We start from the raw sequence: 21268 nt of genomic DNA, 5'->3' as shown, positions 1-21268 counted from the left end.
GTTAGGATCATGTAACATACACGGATCAGCCATATCATAGAAGCCTAAAACCATGTAATCCCCTTAATGTTCTGACCCCATAGCCCTAAGATGTGTCCCCTGGAGCCCAGAACCCATAGACAAGTGGTGTGTAGGTTAGGTAGGTGGTACATGTCACAGTACCATCCACATGATGCCACGACATTTGGTTTCATTGCCCACCACACTACCCCACCATCTTGTCTTCTTCCCATAGTGCATCCTGGTGCCATCTCTTCCCCTGGTAAGTGATGCATAAGCACCCTGAAGTCCACATGATCTATCACACCTGGCGTCTTCTTCCATTGCTCCAAGCTTTAGTTCTGATGCCCATTGTAGACACTGTTAATGGTGGACAGTGATGTACGCCCTGACTGGTCTGTAGGGCTCGATACACAACAAGCTGCCATGTCATGTGTAATCCGAGAGTCAGCAGGAATAAGACTTTTTACAGAGTCAGCAGGAAATTTTTCTGCAGTTTGCTTTACAGCAGCTCTTCTGTGGGATCAAACCAGACACACATCAATGAGCCTCGGTCCCCCACGACGCGGGCCCTGGTCACTAGTTGTCCTTCCTTGGACACTTTTAGTCAGTACTGACCCCAACATCCCGGAAACACCCCACAAGACCGTCCGCTTTGGAATTGATCTAACCCCAGCATCCACACATCACTATCCGGCCCTTGTCAGATCCCTGCATGTCTCAATTTTTCCTGCTGTTAATCAACTTCTCCAAAAATATCCCAACCCAGGCGCCATGTTATTCTTTTGCCGATCAGTGGTATTAATGTTATGGCTGCTCAGTGTATTTTCTAACAGTTCTCACACAGGACAATTTTCCCTGCAAGATACTATGAAAAATTATGTAAAAGTCCCAAGGAAATCTGTCAGCCAATGAGGCAATGGAGGGCTCAGTAATGTCAGGGGGTTGGGGCTGTCTGTTGTCCTGTAACCAATCAGAGCTCAGCTTTCATTCTAAATACTGCTCTTGAAAAATGAAAGCAGCACTGGGATTGGTTGTTATGGGCAACAGTCAGGTTGACTTTCTAACACATTTTTATTGAAAAATAAATTTGCAAACAAACGTTAAGAAAGTCAGTAAATCAGCACATAAGTTGTGAGCAGCCAATACAATTAGTGCAAAGTGCAAAATTTAATTCTTGATCATAAACCAAGAGCTGGATTAGAGAGCGACACCACAAACCACTCTGGATATTGTGCTATGGGCGATGGGGTAACTTACGTATCAGACAGAAGCACTGGAACCTCATGAGCCATGTGCTGGGAGTTGCTGGGCTAGTGAATGGGGCGAATGACACCAAGATTTTATAGAACTTTTTAGGACATTTTCTATGCAAATAAACAAATTTTCTCACACGGTATTATTGCATTTATATAAAAAAAAAGGTCAGTTTTACTTTCCAAACATTCCATAAACTTCCCCCCTATTCAGTTACTTACGGACTGCTGAGCTCCGTGTACATGTTCAGGAAGAATCCTCCCAGCAGGTAGCCTACCGCCGGTCCAACTATGGCCGCCGTGTAAAATATACCTGAACATGGAGGGCACAAGTGAGCAAACAGGCTGTACAATATAAGATACATAACATAGGCAAAAGAAATTGCACCCCCTCTCTTATTAGTGGGTTAGTCGCTTCACGTACTGTATACCCATCTGCACCGGTACAGTGTAACAGACAGTCAGGATGGGAGACAGACTTGTGCTGTTAGGTTTCATCATTAGAAAACCCCTTTAAGTGAAAACTATTTTTACTATCTCACCAATTGGCATGTATAGGTTAATAAATTGACTTTACCACCTCTTTGTGGGAAAACACCTTTATTTGCCAGTATATGTTTATTTATTAGACAGCTCTCATTTATTAGTAGGTCTCATCATCGCAAGCCCCCTTGAAGCATACCTCCTAAATTTTAGAGAATAGAAAAATGAACACAAAAAGAGTACCCAATCAGGTGCTCTGCAAAATCATGTAAGTGATTACTGTGCAAATGTATCCAGTGACCACAGAAGGCTTCTTCTCTCACATGGTATCAGTACTCCCTTATTTGTGGCCTGTGCAGGTATAGTGTGGCTGTTGTGCCCTCCTACAGTTTTAGTGCCTATACACATAAAAAAAAAAGGCGTCTATGTGCAGGTGGCACCATTCCACCTGTACCTAGATCCTCAGTTGTTACATCCTCTTGCAGCCCCCAGGCCTAAAGGAGCCTTTGGCTCATAAAGTAAGTGGAAGTCACTGGCTCTGCATCTTTAGCTTTCCCGATGCACTGGAGTCAGTCTAAGCACTCCCAGTCCATTGCTTTCCCTGCCCGCCAATGGAGCTACTTCATCAATATTTATTCAATATAATTAAGCTGTTAAGGTTACTTCCAGTCTGAATTATCATGAATACTGATAAAGCAGCGACACTGGCAGTCATGGAAAGCAATGGACAGGGAGTGCTGGCACCCCCTTCAGTGCATGGAGGAAGCTAATTTGCATGTAATGTTTTTGGCCCATATCTCTGGGGCAGCACAACCGATTTGAAAGCCGAGGACACTGGTAAGCTCAGTGCCAGACATCAGCTTCTTATGTCAGACATCAGCTTCGTAATCACAATGTACAGCGCTGTCCACAGTATTGATCATTCCCGAATCTGAACAAGGTACTGAGCTGTGCACATACAGATTTGTCATGCTCTCTCAGTTCACATCTTAACAATAACCACTATAGGTTCCATCCAGGGCTGGGGGGAGGGGGTTACAACCTTCCTCTACTTGCTGTGCAGAAGTCATCATGAGTCATAATGTACAGTTCTGTGGTTGGACAGCATTCGCCATATGATGGCTTCATTGATCGGGACAAAGAAAGAATCTTTCCTGTTGTGGTGGTTTTATGCTCCGTTCACATGCAGAGCTGCATGCAGAATTCACCTGGTTTCTTGATATTTAGTAGCACAGGGAGCCATGGCAGCTGCATGGCACTTGGTCTAGACACAAGTAAGCTGAGGCGGGCCACCACTTCAGCCACTGACCAGACACTTCCTTGTTTCAAGAACAGGAACCCTTCTTATTTTTAGTTATTGCCTTTAGTGGAAGAGGCTGATCCAACCCCAACCATTACAGCTGGAAGAAAGCAGTTTATGGGAACAACTAGCTTACCATGATTTAAATGCATGGGGTGAGAGGGGGTCAAATGCATTATTGGATGTAAATGGAGAAAAAGTATAGAACAGTGGTACCTTGGTTTAAGAGTAACTTGGTTTAAGAGCTCACAGTTTTTCAAAATTGTGACTTGATTTAAGAGCATTGCTTTGGTTTAAGAGCTCCCTATACTGGGTGGGAGCGTGAGTGGGGGAGGGGCATGGTCTGTATAGCGGGATCTACAGCCTTGTACTCTGACCCAGGAAGTCTCCCTCACCTCCCAAATCATAGCAGATCCACTTCAGGCTGGGGCTCACATCAGGGGACAGGACTGTGGAGGTAATCTCTCCATAGCTGTAACCCCTCTCTCCCCAGACAGAGAGTGCTGCATGTATGTGCCCACATCTGCCCTGCTCATTCCTTCCTGCCCCCTGCAGTCTCTGTCAGCCCTTGTGTTTCCCATCCTCTCCATTACTGTACAGTAACTTAATATCACATATTCTGCTGTTTCTGAATGTTTGTTTCATTAGTTTTACATGTTATTCAGAATAATAAATCATTATTTTTGGGGTGTGGGACCAATTGTCTGCATTTCTATAATTTCTTATAGGAAATTTTGCTTTGGTTTAAGAGTGGATTTGGATTACAAGCACGGACCCGGAACGAATTATGCGAATTATACCACTGTATAGTAAATCACAGGAAGCTACAACAATGACAGAGAAATTAGTTTAACAGTTTAACTATCACCATAAAAATGCTATCTAATCTTTCGGCACCATGTTGTAGAGCAGAAGGGGCTGGGCAGATGGATATATTACTTTGTAGGAAAATATTCAGTATAACATATATAAGTTTTTGATTGAAATCCCTGCTTATTCTGGGTTAAAGAGTCCAGTAGGCGGTATCACTGAATGATAAGATCACCCACTGGACTCCTTTGCATGGATGCCAACAGACTAGATAACATTTTCATGACGACAGGTTGCCTTTAAGGTAGGGCTGGGCGATTTGATTAATCCGCCATTAAGGGGCCTCACGATTTTTTTCAAAAATTGTGAATTCATGTCTTAACTGCATTGCTGAACTCTGACCTCCAACCTGTAAACAGACTAAAAACAGGAATCCCGGCCAGTACAGAGAGTCACGGCCCAAAGTGTCCATCAGTCACATGGCTGCCTTCTCTCCGTGAGCATTCAGATGGCCTGGGACACACAGCACTTCCTGTTTTCTGACTGTTTCCTGTTTTTTGAGGGGAAAAAAAAAAAAAAAAAAGAGTCAGAAAACAGAAAGTGCCGTGTTTTCTATGATAACTAAAAGAAAAAAATAATGGGAGAGATTTATCAAACGTGGTATAAAGTGAAACTGGCTCAGTTGCCCCTAGCAACCAATCAGATTTCACCTTTCATTTTCCAAAGAGTCTGTGAGGAATGAAAAGTGTAATCTGATTGGTTGCTAGGGGCAACTGAGCCAGTTTCACTTTACACCAGTTTGATAAATCTCCTCCCATGTTTGATAAATCTCCCCCAATAAATGTAAATTGCAAACTTGCTTTATATCACATTTACTGTGATAAATACTCTACATTGCTAACATTCGGCAGTACTGAAAGAGTTAACAGAGCAGATCGGGTTATGCCTCTTCTCCGGCTCCTTCACTGTGCGGAGGTCAGCAGTGGCAGATTGTTATATGGTTGTTTGGGGCAGCTGCTCTAAGCTCTCAGGGGGCCCATAGTCCCTCAAACGATGAAGTAATCTGGTCACCGGCACCTTACTGTGCTGTCCCATACGCAGTGATGCCGCACTGTGCTCAGCACTGTGCCTGCCCTGAATCTTCTATCCATGTCTACTGCTCTGAGGTCCCCTGCTGTCAGGTCACAGGATAGGACCTGGGAGCGCAGAAGTTCTTGTATGGGGAATGTGAGGGGCACTATGGGCATGGTAATATTACAGGGAAGGTGGGGAGGGCAGGGGGCATAATAATATTGTAGGGGGAATGTGAGGGGCACTATGGGTATGGTAATTACAGGGAATGTGGGGAGGGCAGAGGGCAGGGGGATAGGGGATGATGCTGAAATGCTAATTTTGCATCTCATTCAAGTACAGCTGCTAGTACTGCTTTAACTGTGTCTTGGTATATTTTGTCTGCTTATTTAGCAAATAAAAATAGAAAATGGAGAATTATATATCCAAGTCTGACATCTTAACCTGCAGGTGGTCAGCAATGTGTAAATGTTATATAGACACTAAAGGCCCTTTAAAGTGACTCTGCAAAGAGTTTGTATGTTCTGTCCGTGTTTGCGTGGGTTTCCTCCGGGTACTCCGGTTTCCTCCCACGCCCAAAACATACAGATAGGTGGATTTAGATTGTGAGCCCTAATGGGGACAGGGAACAATAATTGGCGAAACTATGTAAAGTTCTGCGGAATCTGTGTGTGCTATACAAATAAAAGCATTATTATTATTATTATCTGTACCCACAATCTGCCCTGGCCAAATTACTTGTACTTTCAGTTAGCTGCTTTTAATCCAAGATCTATCCTGCGGTCCGTTTGGCAGGTGATGCAGTTATTGTCCTAAAAAACAACTTTTACATTTGCAGCCCCGTGGCCTAGAGTGTCTGTGCATTAGGCTGGCACAACCTCTCTGTCCCTCCTCCCTGCTCTCCTCATTATTAGGAATGCCCCAGGCAGGTATTCTCCTATTCATCAGCTGTGTTTACACTGCACATGGGCAAAGTAAATGTAAATGTTCCAGTGGCATTCCTAATGATGAAGAGGGTGGGGAAGAGGGACGGAGGGGTGGTGCAAGGTTAGGGCACAGATACTCTAGGCCACGGCCGTTCAATCCATAGTGGGACCAGCGATCAGTAGGCGTTGGCTAATTTGTTCTTTTGTGCAGCTGCATAAATCATGGTTATCAGTAGAGATGAGCGAACTGTTCGGACTTTTGGTCCGACGGCATCGGCACTCTCTCGTCATGCCTGTGATCTCGGCCGCATAGTTGCGATCCCGCGAATATGCGGCAAGGATATTCCAGGGAATTCAACATCGATTCCCTGAATATCCTGGCCACATATTCCCGGGAGTGCAACTATGTGGCCGGGATCACAAGCATGACAAGAGAGCGAACTGCTTTCGGACCAAAAGTCCGAACAGTTCGCTCATCTCTAGTTATTGGCTGCACATCTTCCTATGGTGAGAATAAACATTTCAGGGTTTCAGAATTATTTTATAATATAGACAGTAACGTGGAAAATTTGAAAAAAACATCCTCAAAAATTCTTAAAAGATATGTTTAAAATAAAAATATTCTTTGAACAATCAGTCATTTTCTGATGACACTTTCCCTTTAAGGAAGCCCATCACAGGAAGCAGGAGATAAGAACACATGATCCAGGTCCTCTACACTATATAAAAGGAAAAGCCTTCCTCAAGCATGCTGCACATTGCATGTTGTTTACTACGATGGAATAAACTTTACTATTTGATTCACCTTACTAGTTTGGAGTGCTGCGAGAGTTTCTTGTATACAGTATTTAGTACTGACATAGATGGAATTCCAAGGGGACAAGACACATGGCCGCAAGCACTAACATCTGCACAGTACACACATTACACGCTTCCATACTCACCAATATACACAGGGGAGTAGCTGGATTTAACATTCTCATCCAAGTAGGTGACCCCCAGCGTGTAAAGGGGTGTGGCGCCAATCCCGTGAAGAAACTGTCCCAACATGAAGACAAATCTGTAGTTGGACAGACTTGAGGCACTTTCTGCAACCTGGGAAGATTGATTAGAGTAACATACTCCAGTGTCCTCCACGAGGTTTACAACAAACACACTAGTGGTGAACTGTGGCAGTGCAAACACCAAGGAACCGACCCCCATGATTAATACTCCCCAGCCCAACCAACGAGGCTTGTGACCGTTCCCCCCAAAGTAGCTGACGAATGTCAAACACAAGCAAGCTGCAATGTCATAGGAGCTTGCTATCAGTCCGGTATGGTAGCTGTGCAGGTCAAACCTCCGCTCTATGGAGGTAATGACTGTATTGATGAAACCATTGACCACCATGCCCTGGAGGAAGGAGGCCACACACAGAAAGAAGAGCACGCCTTTGGATGTGTTGAAAACCTGTAAAAAGGCCGGTTTGAGCGCCCCCCAGCCGCACAGGTTCTCGTTTTCCGATGGCACAAAGTTAATCTCACAGGGACTATCATTGTACAATGTTTTTTTAATAGAGGTCTCCTTGTAGTGCGGGTCGCTATAAGAGTCTGTGGGCGTTTTTGCCAGCAAGGCATCAACCTGGTCGCTGCTATCGGGGGTGCCCAGGTCATAGTCACTGACTGTTCGTGAAGTATCAGAAAAACAGAGCAGCTCTCGCCTGGAATGGAAAGAGCTTTCTGGAGATAGATGATGGGGCATTTCACAATTAAGCCAGCTAGGGTCGGGCTTCTGCTGTCACCGCAGGACTGTAACGTTCAGAGCCAAATAATGTCACCTGTAAGAAAGAAAATCATATATTACTATAGGAATACACATGAGACGTGTCCCACCAAGGCTCGCCCAGGTTAGCATTTAAAGAGCGCCGTAGATTCAGGATTTCCTAAACTTGATACGTTTTGGTCTGTCCTGGTGATATCACAGCCCCCATTCCTATGATCGGTGGAGGTCCCAGTGGTCAGACTCCAATCAATTTGATACCTAACATGTATGCTGTGGATGGGATAACCCTTTTTACAGTGAATGCCCACATCTTACCACCATGTTGTTTCTAGGTTTATAATTCTATGCTGACTCCATTCTTATAATATTGTGTAAATAGCTTTATTTTTCTGAAGAAGTGCTCAGGTTAGGGTGGGCCTGTTAATTTCTTGTTTTAAAGGGGTTATTTGAACTGATCTCAAAATCACTGCTAATAGTTCAAGTCTTTCAGCGTAAACACTCATTATTCACAGTATATAGATACAAATTCAATTACAGTCATTGACAGTATATAGATACAAACCCAATTACACTCACTGGCTAAGCTCACACAATGTATATTTTCAATTAATGACGGCTGCTGTTGCAAATTGCAACACCGGTAGTGATTAATTGAAAATATACATTGCATTGAAGTCTATGGAATCCCAGACGGAGTGTATTCACTCTGCATATACTCTGGCCGTGATTCCTTGTGGCCACACAAGTTTTATGCACAAAACTGACAGTGCAGACAGTGTAAAGTGCATCTCTGGCCGCACTTTACACTGTCGGCTATGGGTAATTGGAATATGGGCTCACCAGAATGCGACTGACACCCCTTAGGGTTTGTGCACACTACGGAATATCCATGGAGACTTCAAGCAGAATCCACCACATGGCCCAAAGAATTGGCAAATTTCATTAAGTCTATGGGACTGGTGGAACTTCAAGCTAAGGCCGCGTGGCAGAATCTGCTTGAAGCCTCCGCAGACATGCCATAGTGTGCCCATACCCTAGGATCCAGGTAGGGATGTCTCCTGCCAGACCCCTGACACCAATTATCTAATCAGAGATTAGACTGTCAGCCTAACCCAGGCCTCACCATTCAGGACCCACTTCTGCTGGCCATACTATAGGCTCCCATGCTATAGACCCCCATGATGCTGGTAATACACAGAGGACCCACCTAACATAAAAGCAGATGTTTTCCTGATCCAGAAATGGGCTGCAAGGATGCTAGAGGATATTGATTTTCCTGCAGCGTAGCAATCCATTACTGCAGATTGTGCTAGGGGTGTGGATGTAGGATTGGCTTTTGCATCCAGAATTGGTCCCAGGAGGACGAAGGCAAAACTGAATGTAGGCATCAGGCTGTGGCCCCCAGAGAAGAGCTCTTCTCTCTATTTGGCCAACCTGAGCTTGCATGTGTATCGGGATGATGAGGCGTTCAGTCAATAGTTGTATGACTGGACCCTTCTACTATCCTCCATATTTGCGCGGCCTGCTATATAGAGCACAATGAACCAAATTAGCCTTATTGTAAAATGGAACAGCTACGGATGTCTGAAAAGCGCTGGCGTGGGTTAAAAATAGTCACCAGCATTACACAGTTTTCTAAATTTCAGAGACCTGACTCTGCTGCAGCGTTTCTATAGTGATGGCGGCTCAGCCATCGGCAAAGCGGCAGAAATGTCAAATATCAGCTGACAAGCCAAAACCTACCAGGCGCGGATAAGAAGGTATATACTGAATGCTACAAGGGTCCTCTATACACACTTTGTGGGATGTTTTTCTTACAGATTGTAAAAAAAAAATACATTAACAGGTCTCTTATAAACTTTTTAATTTATACACATTTTTGGGTATAAGAGAAATCTATGGAATGTGAGTATGTCCTTAATGACTGACTATACCCCAGACCCCTGACTATACCCCAGTCACCCTGTTACTACATAATCAGTGGGCCCGATCAACCTGTTACTACATGGATCACATGATCAGCGCGCCCGATCACCCTGTTACTACATGATCACATGATCAGCGGGCCTGATCACCCTGTTACTACATTGTCAGCGGGCCCGATCACCCTGTTACTACATTGTGAGTGGGCCCGGTCACCCTGTTACTACATGATCACATGATCAGCGGGCCTGATCACCCTGTTACTACATTGTCAGCGGGCCCGATCACCCTGTTACTACATTGTCAGTGGGCCCGGTCACCCTGTTACTACATGATCACATGATCAGCGGGCCCGGTCACCCTGTTACTACATTGTCAGCGGGCCCGATCACCCTGTTACTACATGATCACATGATCAGCGGGCCAGATCACCCTGTTACTACATTGTCAGCGGGCCCGGTCACCCTGTTACTACATGATCACATGATCAGCGGGCCAGGTCACTCTGTTACTACATTGTCAGCGGGCCCGCTCACCCTGTTACTACATGATCACATGATCAGCGCGTCCGATCACCCTGTTACTACATTGTCAGCGCGCCCGATCACCCTGTTACTACATGATCACATGATCAGCGGGCCCGATCACCCTGTTACTACATTGTCAACGGGCCCGGACACCCTGTTACTACATGATCACATGATCAGCGCGCCCGATCACCCTGATACTACATTGTCAGCGGGCCCAGTCACCCTGTTACTACATGATCACATGATCAGTGGGCCCGATCACCCTGAGACTGATTTGCTTTGCAAATTTATGGGAAATAATGAACCCATGTGACAAACACAGAATAATACCAGGCAGGTGGAGGAAGGTATCATACATGACAGGGCTAGATACGTGATTCAGCAGTCAGTGTCAAACCTGATTTGCATGAGCTCAGAGGCACATGATGGCAAGTGCAGCGCAACGCGGGATATATCAGCTTAGCAGCACAGCATCACCCAAAAAAGCTGGCTGAGCAGAAAAGTACCACACGTGATAGGTTTAGATATATCAACTCAGTAACACTGCCCTCAAAGTATATTATATAATAAAATTCATCATTATGCATGCGCAATGGTTCTGTGAAGGTGTATCCAACACGATAAACATATGGGGGGAGATTTATCAAACATGGTGTAAAGTAGAGTTGGCTCAGTTGCCCCTAGCAAACAATCAGATTCCACCTTTCATTTTACAAAGAGTCTGTGAGGAATAAAAGGTGGAATCTGATTGGTTGCTAGGGGCAACTGAGCCAGTTCTACTTTACACCAGTTTGATAATTCTCCCCCATGGTGCGTTTACACGTAACGATTATCGTGCAAATTTGCGCGATAACGATCGAATTCGTACGATAATCGTACGTGTAAACACAGCGAACGATCAAACGTCGAACGAGAAATCGTTGATTTTGATCTTACAACATGTTCTTAAATCGTCGTTCGTAAAAAATCCGCAGATCGTTCTGTGTAAACAATCGTTCGCCGATTTAACCAATGTGTGAGATAGGCTTAAGCGATCGCAAAACGATTTTCCGTACGATATAATGTACCGTCTAAACGCTGATCGTTATTAAAAAAAAAAATCGTTACTCCGACATCGTTAATCGTACGATCGGGCCAATTATCCTTTCGTGTAAACGCAGCATTAGATTCATATATTACAGAGAGTATCACATGTGCTCAAGATGAGACACCAAATCATGAGCCAGAAACACACACCAAAGGCTTCCACACGTGGTTCAGCAGACAGTATCCAACATGATAGGCTTAGATACACCAGGTCAGCAACTCACTGTCCCTATTGTATTTTGTATGATATTCAGTATTATGGGAGATATGCTGCACGGTTCTGTGGGGATGTATCAAACATGATAAGTTTAGATTCAAATACTGCAAAGTCACACATGATACAGATACATCAGCTCAGAAGCCAATATCACACATCATAGACTTAGATACAGTCACCAGCACAGCAGACATGACATGTACTCAGTAGCTAGTAGTATCACAAATGGTATGTTAGATACATGGCTCAGTGGATAGTCTTAAATATCACAGAGTAAGATTTTTGAAGCCAAAGCCAGGAATGGATCTGAAAAGAGGAGAGATCTCAGTCTTTCCTTTATGACCTGTTCTGTGTTTATAGTCTATTCCTGGCTTTGGCTTCAAAAATCTGTCAGATAAATCACTGTGTAAATGCACCATTAAAGGGATTATCCAATGCTGCAAAAACATGGCCACTTTCTTTCAGATACAACACAAATCTTGTTTGCAGTTCAGGTGCAGTTTGCAAATAAGATCCATTCACTTCAATGGAACTGAGCAGCAAAACCCCGCCCAAGCTGGAGACAAGAGTGGGGCTGTCTCTGGAAGAAAGTGTCCATGTTTTTGTAGCGCTGGATAACCCCTTTAAATACAGCAGCTCAGGACACAGTATTACACATCACAGGCTTAGATACACAAGTTCATCAGTTAGTATCACACGTAGCAGGCTTTAACACAGGGGTTGGGAACCTCCGGCTGGGATGGGGGGCACTATACAGTAAAGTAGGGGTGGGGAACCGCGGGCCGCATCCGGCCCCTGAGACCACCTGATGCGGCCCGCAGCTCCCCTGTGATGCGCGCCGCTCTGGAGGAGGAAGGAGCCGGCATACACAGCATCCTCCGGTGTCTGTGACAGCTGCCGGACACATGCTGTCTATGCCGGCTTCTTCCCCAGCAGAGCGGCGCGTGTCTTCAGTCTCCTGCGGGCCACGCGCGATGACGTCATTTAATCGCGCGCCGCCTGCAGGAGAAAGACCGGCACAGAGGACCTGGGACAGAAGAGGACATGGGCAGCGTGGGAGCGGAGGTAAGGTGAGTGGGATGTTTATTTTTTTTATTTGGGGGTTAACCAGGCCACCAGGGACATGCCTGATGGGGGTTAACTAGGCCACCAGGGACATGCCTGATGGGGGTTAACTAGGCCACCAGGGATATGCCTGATGGGGGTTAACTAGGCCACCAGGGACATGCCTGATGGGGGTTTACTAGGCCACCAGGGACATGCCTGATGGGGGTTAACTAGGCCACCAGGGACATGCCTGATGGGGGTTAACTAGGCCACCAGGGACATGCCTGATGGGGGTTAACTAGGCCACCAGGGACATGCCTGATGGGGGTTAACTAGGCCACCAGGGACATGCCTGATGGGGGTTAACTAGGCCACCAGGGACATGCCTGATGGGGATTAACTAGGCCACCAGGGACATGCCTGATGGGGGTTAACTAGGCCACCAGGGACAAGCCTGATGGGGGTTAACTAGGCCACCAGGGACATGCCTGATGGGGGTTAACTAGGCCACCAGGGACATGCCTGATGGGGGTTAACTAGGCCACCTGGGACATGACTGATGGGGGTTAACTAGGCCACCTGGGACATGACTGATGGGGGTTAACTAGGCCACCAGGGACATGCCTGATGGGGGTTAACTAGGCCACCTGGGACATGCCTGATGGGGGTTAACTAGGCCACCAGGGACATGCCTGATGGGGGTTAACTAGGCCACCTGGGACATGCCTGACGGGAGTTAACTAGGCCACCTGGGACATGACTGATGGGGGTTAACTAGGCCTACCAGAGGCATCACTGGGGGGGGTTAACTAGGCTACCAGGGACATGACTTGGGGGTTAACTAGACTACAAGGGGCATCACTGGGGGGGTTAACTACAATAGCAGGGGAACTAGGGGAACAATACTTTGCCTTGCCCTGGGTGCTGCAAACCCACGCTACTAACTGCCGCACACGGTATGCGGCCCTCGAATGATTTTATTAATGCCCGACCGGCCCTCGACATGGAAAAGGTTCCCCACCCCTGCTTTAACACATAGCTGTGCACTTCATATTACACATTATATGCTTAGATACACAGGTTGGCAGAAAATATCACACATGATAGGCTTAGATACACTAGCTTATTACTTAATATCACATATAAAAACACCGCCTCTTCATTTATTAACATACATGATCAGACATCAGAACATATCATACTAGATTTAGGTTTAGATTCAGTTACTCATTGGTTAATTCACATATAGCCTTAGATACATAGCTCAGCAGGTAGTATCACACAGGTTCACAGGTTCAGGTAGGGTTCACCACGGCATTCTACAAATGCATCTATTATGGAAAAAATCCCGACCCCACCATGGAGAGATGACGGCTATCAATCCAGGTCGCCACATTGGGGGGGGGGGGGGGGGCCCACACTTGTGGCCATGATACAGATACAAAAATGCTTCCGCCTCCTTATAATGTGAACCCAACCCTAGATCCACGGCTCTGCAGACAACATCACACGAGACAGCGTCGCATTCTGCAGCTCATCACACATGACAGGCTTAGATACAGCCGCTCAGCGTCACACAGTCTCATCACAGAATACATTAGGACAGTGTGTATCCGATTATTAATAATAATCTACATACTCTGTAATCCGCATCACGTATTCGTCTTCTGTGACACATTTAACCCTTTGGGTAGCATGATGAGTAAGGCCTAATTTCCCGTAGGCCCTGGCGGTGGAGTCACACGAGGCAGGTGCCTGACCGGCAGTAACCCTGAGCTGTCAGACTCCCATGTAGGCGGGCACTGTCTGGCATCATCATACGATGCTCTACTGCCAGCGAGCAGCTAATCAGCGAGCCCCGGATCTCCTGGCGCTACCCATCAGACCAGAAAGATGATATTAAAGCAGACACCAACAAAGGATGCGTCCCAGCTCCGGGCCACGTACACTATGGTGCCCATCTATATAGCAGGCATAGGGCGGCTGGCGACCTGTCATCACAATGCTCCCATACAGAATAGGATACAAATCCTACATGAGTATATAATAATCCATTATGATTATAACATATACAAGCCCTATATACAGTGAGACAGTACTGTGCTAGCTACACACCTCAAGCTATAAATGATATTCAAAAGGAGCCGAGCTTTCAAGAGTTATCGCTAGTGCCATTTAAAGAGACAGTACGCGGTGCTGAGAACAAAAGGATGCATTCTGTGCAGCTGGGGCCATCTCTGAGGATGATGAGCTTCCCTCGGCTTTCCCAGCACTCAGCAGATGTGTGAAGTCATCTGGGTACGATCAGCGTGTCTCCCTCCGCCCACTGCACAGCCATGGAGGAGGAATACTGTACATGGAGCAGTCACCGTCTACCAGGGTGCAAATGATTGAGAGATGGGGGTCCCACCTGTGTAACCCACACCCAGGGCCCCCCACCCCCTCTGAGCTCCACCACACAGCAGGCAAATGAATACAGTGGTGCTTGGGCATATGCCTGGTGCTCCCTATTCATTCTATGTAAAGCAGCCGTATAGGCTGATCTCAGAACCCTGCCCACAGCGACCAGGCCAGAAAGATTGGGGAGACCCCACTATACAAATAGGCTGGAGGAGCATCTATCAGACACAACTACAGGATGTATCAAAAATGTTTGAGAGGGGAATACCCCTTTATAAAAGCTAGATAAAGCACAGCTATCTTTCTGTAAAAACAGCACCACCCCTGTCCTCAGGCTGTGTGTGGTATTACAATTCAGCTCCATTCATTTCAATGGAACCGAGCTGTTAAAACACACTGATACGGAGGACAAAAGAGCATCCATGTTTTTCTAAGCCTGGACAACCCCCTTTAATCCTGACCCTTCTCACTTCCACGCTCCTGTTCAGATCCATGAGCTGCCTTACGTGGTCCTATCACTGTCAAGCAACAGTGTCAGCACCCATGGTAGTTGGGCCTGGACCTAAAGTATCTGGGTCTGGTCTAGTGACTGCACTGACTTAGGGCCCGTGCACACAGAGGAAAAGAGGCAGAGACTTGGGTTTTATTGTGCAGGTCCGCTCTCCACTCAAAGAATTGACATATTAAAGGGGTTATCCAGTGCTACAAAAACATGGCCACTTTCTTTCAGAGACACGCGACTCTTGCCTCCAGTTCAGGTGCGGTTTGCAATTAAGCTCCATTTACTTCAATGGAACTAAGCAGCAAAACCTGCACCCAACCGGGAGACAATAGTGGGGCTGTCTCTGGAAGAAAGAGGCCATGTTTTTGTAGCGCTGGATAACCCCTTTAAGTGGAGACGCACAAGAAATCCCATTGGATCAATAGGACAGGCACGGACTGCACTTGAAATCTTCACCTCTTTTGCTTTGTTTGCTCTTCAGGTGTCTTTACGCAGACAGATTTTTCTGAAATATTTTTGAAGCCAAAGCCAGGAACAGACTATAAACGGGGAACAGATCATAAAGGAAAGACTGAAATTTCTCCTCTTCTCAAATCCACTCCTGGCTTTGGCTTCAAAAATCTATCTGATAAATCTGCAAGTAAAGGTACCCTTAGAGATCTAAGGTCTGAATTAATTGACAGGGTCTTTTCTGAAGACTTTAGGGCTCTGGTCTGGACCTAAATTTAGTAGTCTACATATATATATATTTCAATGGGTCTGATCTTGGGTCTGAATCAATCTAGGAATCTGGTCTGGGAACTAAATCTGTATAAGAATCTGTCTGATCTGGAGTCTGAACTATTCTACAAGTCTTTCATTGGAGGGGTCTGAGTTATTCTAGTAAGTCTGCTGTGGGTGGACAGGAGGGATTCTAGAAGTCTGCTGTGGGTGGACAGGAGGGATTCTAGAAGTCTGCTGTGGGTGGACAGGAGGGATTCTAGAAGTCTGCTGTGGGTGGACAGGAGGGGATTCTAGAAGTCTGCTGTGGGTGGACAGGAGGGGATTCTAGAAGTCTGCTGTGGGTGGACAGGAGGGGATTCTAGAAGTCTGCTGTGGGTGGACAGGAGGGGATTCTAGAAGTCTGCTGTGGGTGGACAGGAGGGGATTCTAGAAGTCTGCTGTGGGTGGACAGGAGGGATTCTAGAAGTCTGCTGTGGGTGGACAGGAGGGATTCTAGAAGTCTGCTGTGGGTGGACAGGAGGGGATTCTAGAAGTCTGCTGTGGGTGGACAGGAGGGATTCTAGAAGTCTGCTGTGGGTGGACAGGAGGGGATTCTAGAAGTCTGCTGTGGGTGGACAGGAGGGGATTCTAGAAGTCTGCTGTGGGTGGACAGGAGGGGATTCTAGAAGTCTGCTGTGGGTGGACAGGAGGGGATTCTAGAAGTCTGCTGTGGGTGGACAGGAGGGGATTCTAGAAGTCTGCTGTGGGTGGACAGGAGGGGATTCTAGAAGTCTGCTGTGGGTGGACAGGAGGGGATTCTAGAAGTCTGCTGTGGGTGGACAGGAGGGGATTCTAGAAGTCTGCTGTGGGTGGACAGGAGGGGATTCTAGAAGTCTGCTGTGGGTGGACAGGAGGGGATTCTAGAAGTCTGCTGTGGGTGGACAGGAGGGGATTCTAGAAGTCTGCTGTGGGTGGACAGGAGGGATTCTAGAAGTCTGCTGTGTGTGGACAGGAGAGGGTCTGCAGTCTGCTGTGTGTGGACAGGAGAGGGTCTGCAGTCTGCTGTGGGTGGACAGGAGGGGGTCTGCAGTCTGCTGTGGGTGGACAGGAGGGGGTCTGCAGTCTGCTGTGGGTGGACAGGAGGGGGTCTGCAGTCTGCTGTGGGTGGACAGGAGGGGGTCTGCAGTCTGCTGTGTGTGGACAGGAGGGGGTCTGCAGTCTGCTGTGTGTGGACAGGAGGGGGTCTGCAGTCTGCTGTGTGTGGACAGGAGGGGGTCTGCAGTCTGCTGTGTGTGGACAGGAGGGGGTCTGCAGTCTGCTGTGTGTGGATCTGAATTATTCTAGGAGTCTGACCTGTATTATTTTATTCTTGTACTATTACAAAGTGTGAATCTTCTGCTGTACCCTCTGATCCAATTCTCCCCAATGTTAAAGAACTGGGATCCAATGGGAGTCGTATATGCGCACCAGTTATTGACCAGCGGCCTCCATAATAATGACCCCCGGATAACACCAGTCACAATGTACGGCCAGAAATAACACACGGCCGCATGTAACAAAAAGTGAAACAGAAATGAGGGCAGTATTCTATGTGCACATTGCCACATCATAGCTGGTGAGTCACTGACTGATAGCAGGAAGATCACCCTGACACCACCATCCGGTCTGTCTACACCAAGGCTGCACCATTACAGCTGGACACAGTCCTGAATAACCATACTAGGCATTCTAATACCTCTGCTTGCTGTCAGAGCACAAGGGACCCCATATGTGCAATGGAGTCTACACAGTCCTCTGTAACCTGAACATCACCTGCACTAATGCAGTGTAAGAAGAGGATTGTTAGGGCGGGATGTAACACCAGCCAGCTATGAGACTGCAATTCACTGACAGCAAGCAGGCAGCAGGGCCTGGGGCAGGTGATGAGAGGAGGGGATTTAAAGGGGGATTTCATTCACGACAATGAACACCTTTGCATCAGCTAGGACAGTGTCCCCCAACCATTGGGGCAGAACTACAGTTTGAGCATGCTGGGAGTTGTAGTTTTGCAGCAGCTGTAAAGCTACAGGTTGGAGAAGAGTGCCGGGGGCATTAACCGTCATCCCCTGGGCACTTGCCCCTAGCGCCGCCCCCTGGAGGCAGACACAGCACATGATGCAGACATATAGTACCTGTCCCCGGTGGTGGTGCAGCTTCTCCCCGCTGTGATGAGGATACCCAGTGATGCTGGACCGGTGCTCCACCCGCTCACCTCTGCTTCTCCTCTGTCTCCGGCTTTCGGCTCCCATTCACACGGAGCGCCCCTCCCCTCCTCCCTAATGGACACGCCGCTCAGCCAATCAACCGCGCCGTAGATGCAGCACCTGCCGGTCCATCAGCCAATCACAACACACAAGACGTGACGAGCCCCTAACCGCAAAGTGTCATTTAGACAACCGGTGACGTCCAATCGCCCCGCTCACTGGCCAGAAATAGATGAAAGAGCGGCGAGATCCGTGCAGGTGTGTAGGAGGGGGGGGGAATCAAACAGTGGCACGTGACCGGTCACGTGGGCAAGCCGCCGCTGAAAGCCCCTATTTTCTCCTGAGGTAAAAAAGAGGCTAAAAAATGAACATTTGTGTTGACAATTGTAATGTGGTTGCCGGGACATGTCCCCCATATTATTTCATTATGAGGCGCTTATATCATAGTTTCTCATAAAACTGTGGAGATTTGAGGTAACTTTACCTCATAGTTGTGTTTTTGCTCTTCGAGGGTGTTATCCAAGGGGGAAAAGTCGCCAATTTCATCAGAGCCTACCGCCTATGTGATGTGTATGGGGTCTCCTTACTTTTCCCTGACAAACATGGTTGTCAGATAGGAGGTCAGTGAGCAGAGAGGGGTCGGACATTGGAATTTAACTAGCAGACTTTATTGAGGAGGAAAACCCAACCCGGAATAAAAAAAGCATAGCTTTCTCCCAGAAACAGCAGCACTCCTGTGTGGTATCGCTGGCCGGTCCCATTACCAGTATGCGCCCGCACGCAACCTGAGCAGGTTTTATTACACTCTGCACAATGCTGCCAGTCGCTTCCTGTGGTTACTGGGGGTGATAGATTTGCTTTAGGGTGCCTTCACTCGTACCGGATCCACAGAGGATTTCACGCTGCGAGTTTGCAGCCACGAATCCTGGTAGTGTGAAGTTCTATGGGGTCACATACCCCCAGCGGAATTTTCATTTATTCATGTAACCCAGCCCCTTTAACCTCCACCCCCGGCCCGCAACATACATTACCTGCTCTGCGCCGTGGATGCATGTGGGGCTTCCGACTCCCGTCGGTCCTCATCAGCCAGTCAGATCATAGGCAGCACTGATTGGCTGATTGGGACCGACGGGAGCCTCACATGCAGCTGCGCCGCCAAGCAGGTAGTAGTATGCTGCAGGCTGCGGGAGGGTTACAGAAGCCGGGTCACATACTGGCAGTAAAATGATAATTCGGCTGTGACATAAGCGAAATTAGGGGGGGGGGGGCATGGATGCAGTGGCTCCTGGGCCCACACTGGCAGGGGCCCACTGAGGTCTCAGAGGCTTAATGTTGGCTGCAAAAGCTATTTCTTTTGCAGACAGCCTGCAGAGCGATGAGGAAGGACCTGTGGTGACGTCATAAGGGGGCGGGGCTGAGAACGGGAGAAGATGCTGGTGCATGAAGGACATGTGATCATTGTCCTCTTATATCTCCTCCTGTAATGTGATAGATAGGAGATAGATACTGTAGATAGATAGGAGATGGATATCTAGCAGCTCATCACATATCTTGGATTGTACATGTATGATCACAACCAGCTCACCCCTTTGAGACTATGTTCACACTGCGTATGATTCCGTCCGTAGTGCGAACCGCGAATATACGCACGTAGTTTTGAGGTTGATGCGTTCGCTTGAAAGTATACGATATACACCCGCACAATGCACACTACGTATGAGCTTACGGCCGGATCGTATACGGCGCTGTGAAAAATGAACAAGATCATTGTTTGAGGACGGAAATGTTGAAACTCACTGCCGTGGATTTCCATGCGGTCTCGTACAAAGTACTTATTTCAGCCAAATTTAACTTGATTTTTCGATCCAAAAAGTTCTGTGTGGTTTACGGGGCTGGGCGAAGATTTCCAAGTAAATGACCTGTTTCAGATCGCTTCGAATTAAGCTAGGGAAGCATAACTGTACTGCGGGCGTATGTTAGTGGTTTGTACGCATCCGGCCGCGTGTCGATTTTTCCCACGCCCGTAGTTTCAGCCGCACATGTACGCCGGCGTACGAAATGCGGCCGAACTCATACGCAGTGTGAACATAGCCTTAATGTCTAAAAACTTATTACCTATACCACTATTATTTTTAGGCAAAGATAATCTGGTTAAAAGGGTTCTCCAGAATTAAGAAAAAAAACATAGTTGCTTTCTTCCAAAACAGCACCACCCTTCTCTTAGGTTGTGTGTGGTATTACACCTTGGCACTATTCACTTCAGTCGAATACCACACACAAACTGAGGACAAGAGTGGTGCTGTCTGTGGAAGAAGGCAGCTATATTTTTCCAATCTTAAGCACTTTAAATTTTTTTGTGGTTCTATATGTAAAATGTACAGAAGCCTCTTACACTGCTCTTTATCCTTATCCACTATGAGTAATGTAGAAGAATATTCCCTTTATTATTCAGAAAGCCTTGTCACCTGCTGAGGTTCCCTATGGGTAAGGTTGGTTGGGGGCCCACTTAGACTCACTCGCCCCCCCTAGGCTGAACCCTTAGCTACGCCCCTGGGCTGCGGGTATGTGACCCATTCAACTTGAGGGTAGGTTCACAGTAGGGCTGGGCGATTAATCGAATTAATTCGATTAATCGTCTAGAACGTTGAAATCGATTTGATTTTTTGTGAAAATCGTAAATTCGATTTTCACAAAAAATCATTTCGGGCTGCTGTGCCGGAGAGGAGCTGAGAGGAAGGTGGGTTGCGGTGCGGGCCGGTGGGAGAGCCGCAGAGGGGCGGTGTGGGTGAGTGGGGAGAAGACGCTGGGTGGCCAGGCTTTAGAGGGGCGGTGCCGGCGGCCTCCAGCCACTGACAGCGCCGCCGCTGACCTGCCCCCGCCCCCTCCACTGAGCGTCCCGCTCTCCTCCCGGCCAGACATGGAGGTCCCAGGTCTGTGGAGGAGGAGGCCGCAGGGCTTACAGTAGGTGGTGATCGCAGCACTGCAGGTCCTGGAGCTATACAGCGGGATGG

At 47.4% G+C, this 21268-nt stretch overlaps 1 protein-coding gene across 5 annotated transcripts in view; it reads right to left on the bottom strand.

The window, feature by feature from the left end:
- The window catches only part of SLCO4A1 (solute carrier organic anion transporter family member 4A1), a 38916-nt gene extending 20450 nt beyond the window's left edge, over positions 1 to 18466 (bottom strand). For 4 of the 5 annotated variants that reach the window (XR_011359714.1, XR_011359713.1, XM_069952289.1 and 1 more), the window contains exons 1-3: positions 18266 to 18466; positions 6791 to 7662; positions 1479 to 1569 (exon numbers count right to left, since the gene is read on the bottom strand). Coding sequence is in view for 3 of the 5 variants with exons in the window: in XM_069952289.1 (XP_069808390.1) it covers positions 1479 to 1569; positions 6791 to 7586 (887 nt within the window). In the remaining 2 variants the exon portion in view is untranslated. Of the gene's footprint in view, positions 1 to 1478; positions 1570 to 6790; positions 7663 to 14049; positions 14136 to 18265 lie in introns of those variants that run through there. The other variant, XM_069952288.1, reaches the window with a different exon arrangement.
- Between the last annotated feature and the right edge of the window lie 2802 nt (positions 18467 to 21268).

The sequence above is a fragment of the Dendropsophus ebraccatus genome, chromosome 14, assembly GCF_027789765.1.
Source record: "Dendropsophus ebraccatus isolate aDenEbr1 chromosome 14, aDenEbr1.pat, whole genome shotgun sequence".
NCBI classification, from domain to species: Eukaryota; Metazoa; Chordata; class Amphibia; order Anura; family Hylidae; genus Dendropsophus; species Dendropsophus ebraccatus.
Note: the sequence above shows the minus strand (reverse complement) of the source record. Positions and strands in the feature narration are given on the sequence as shown.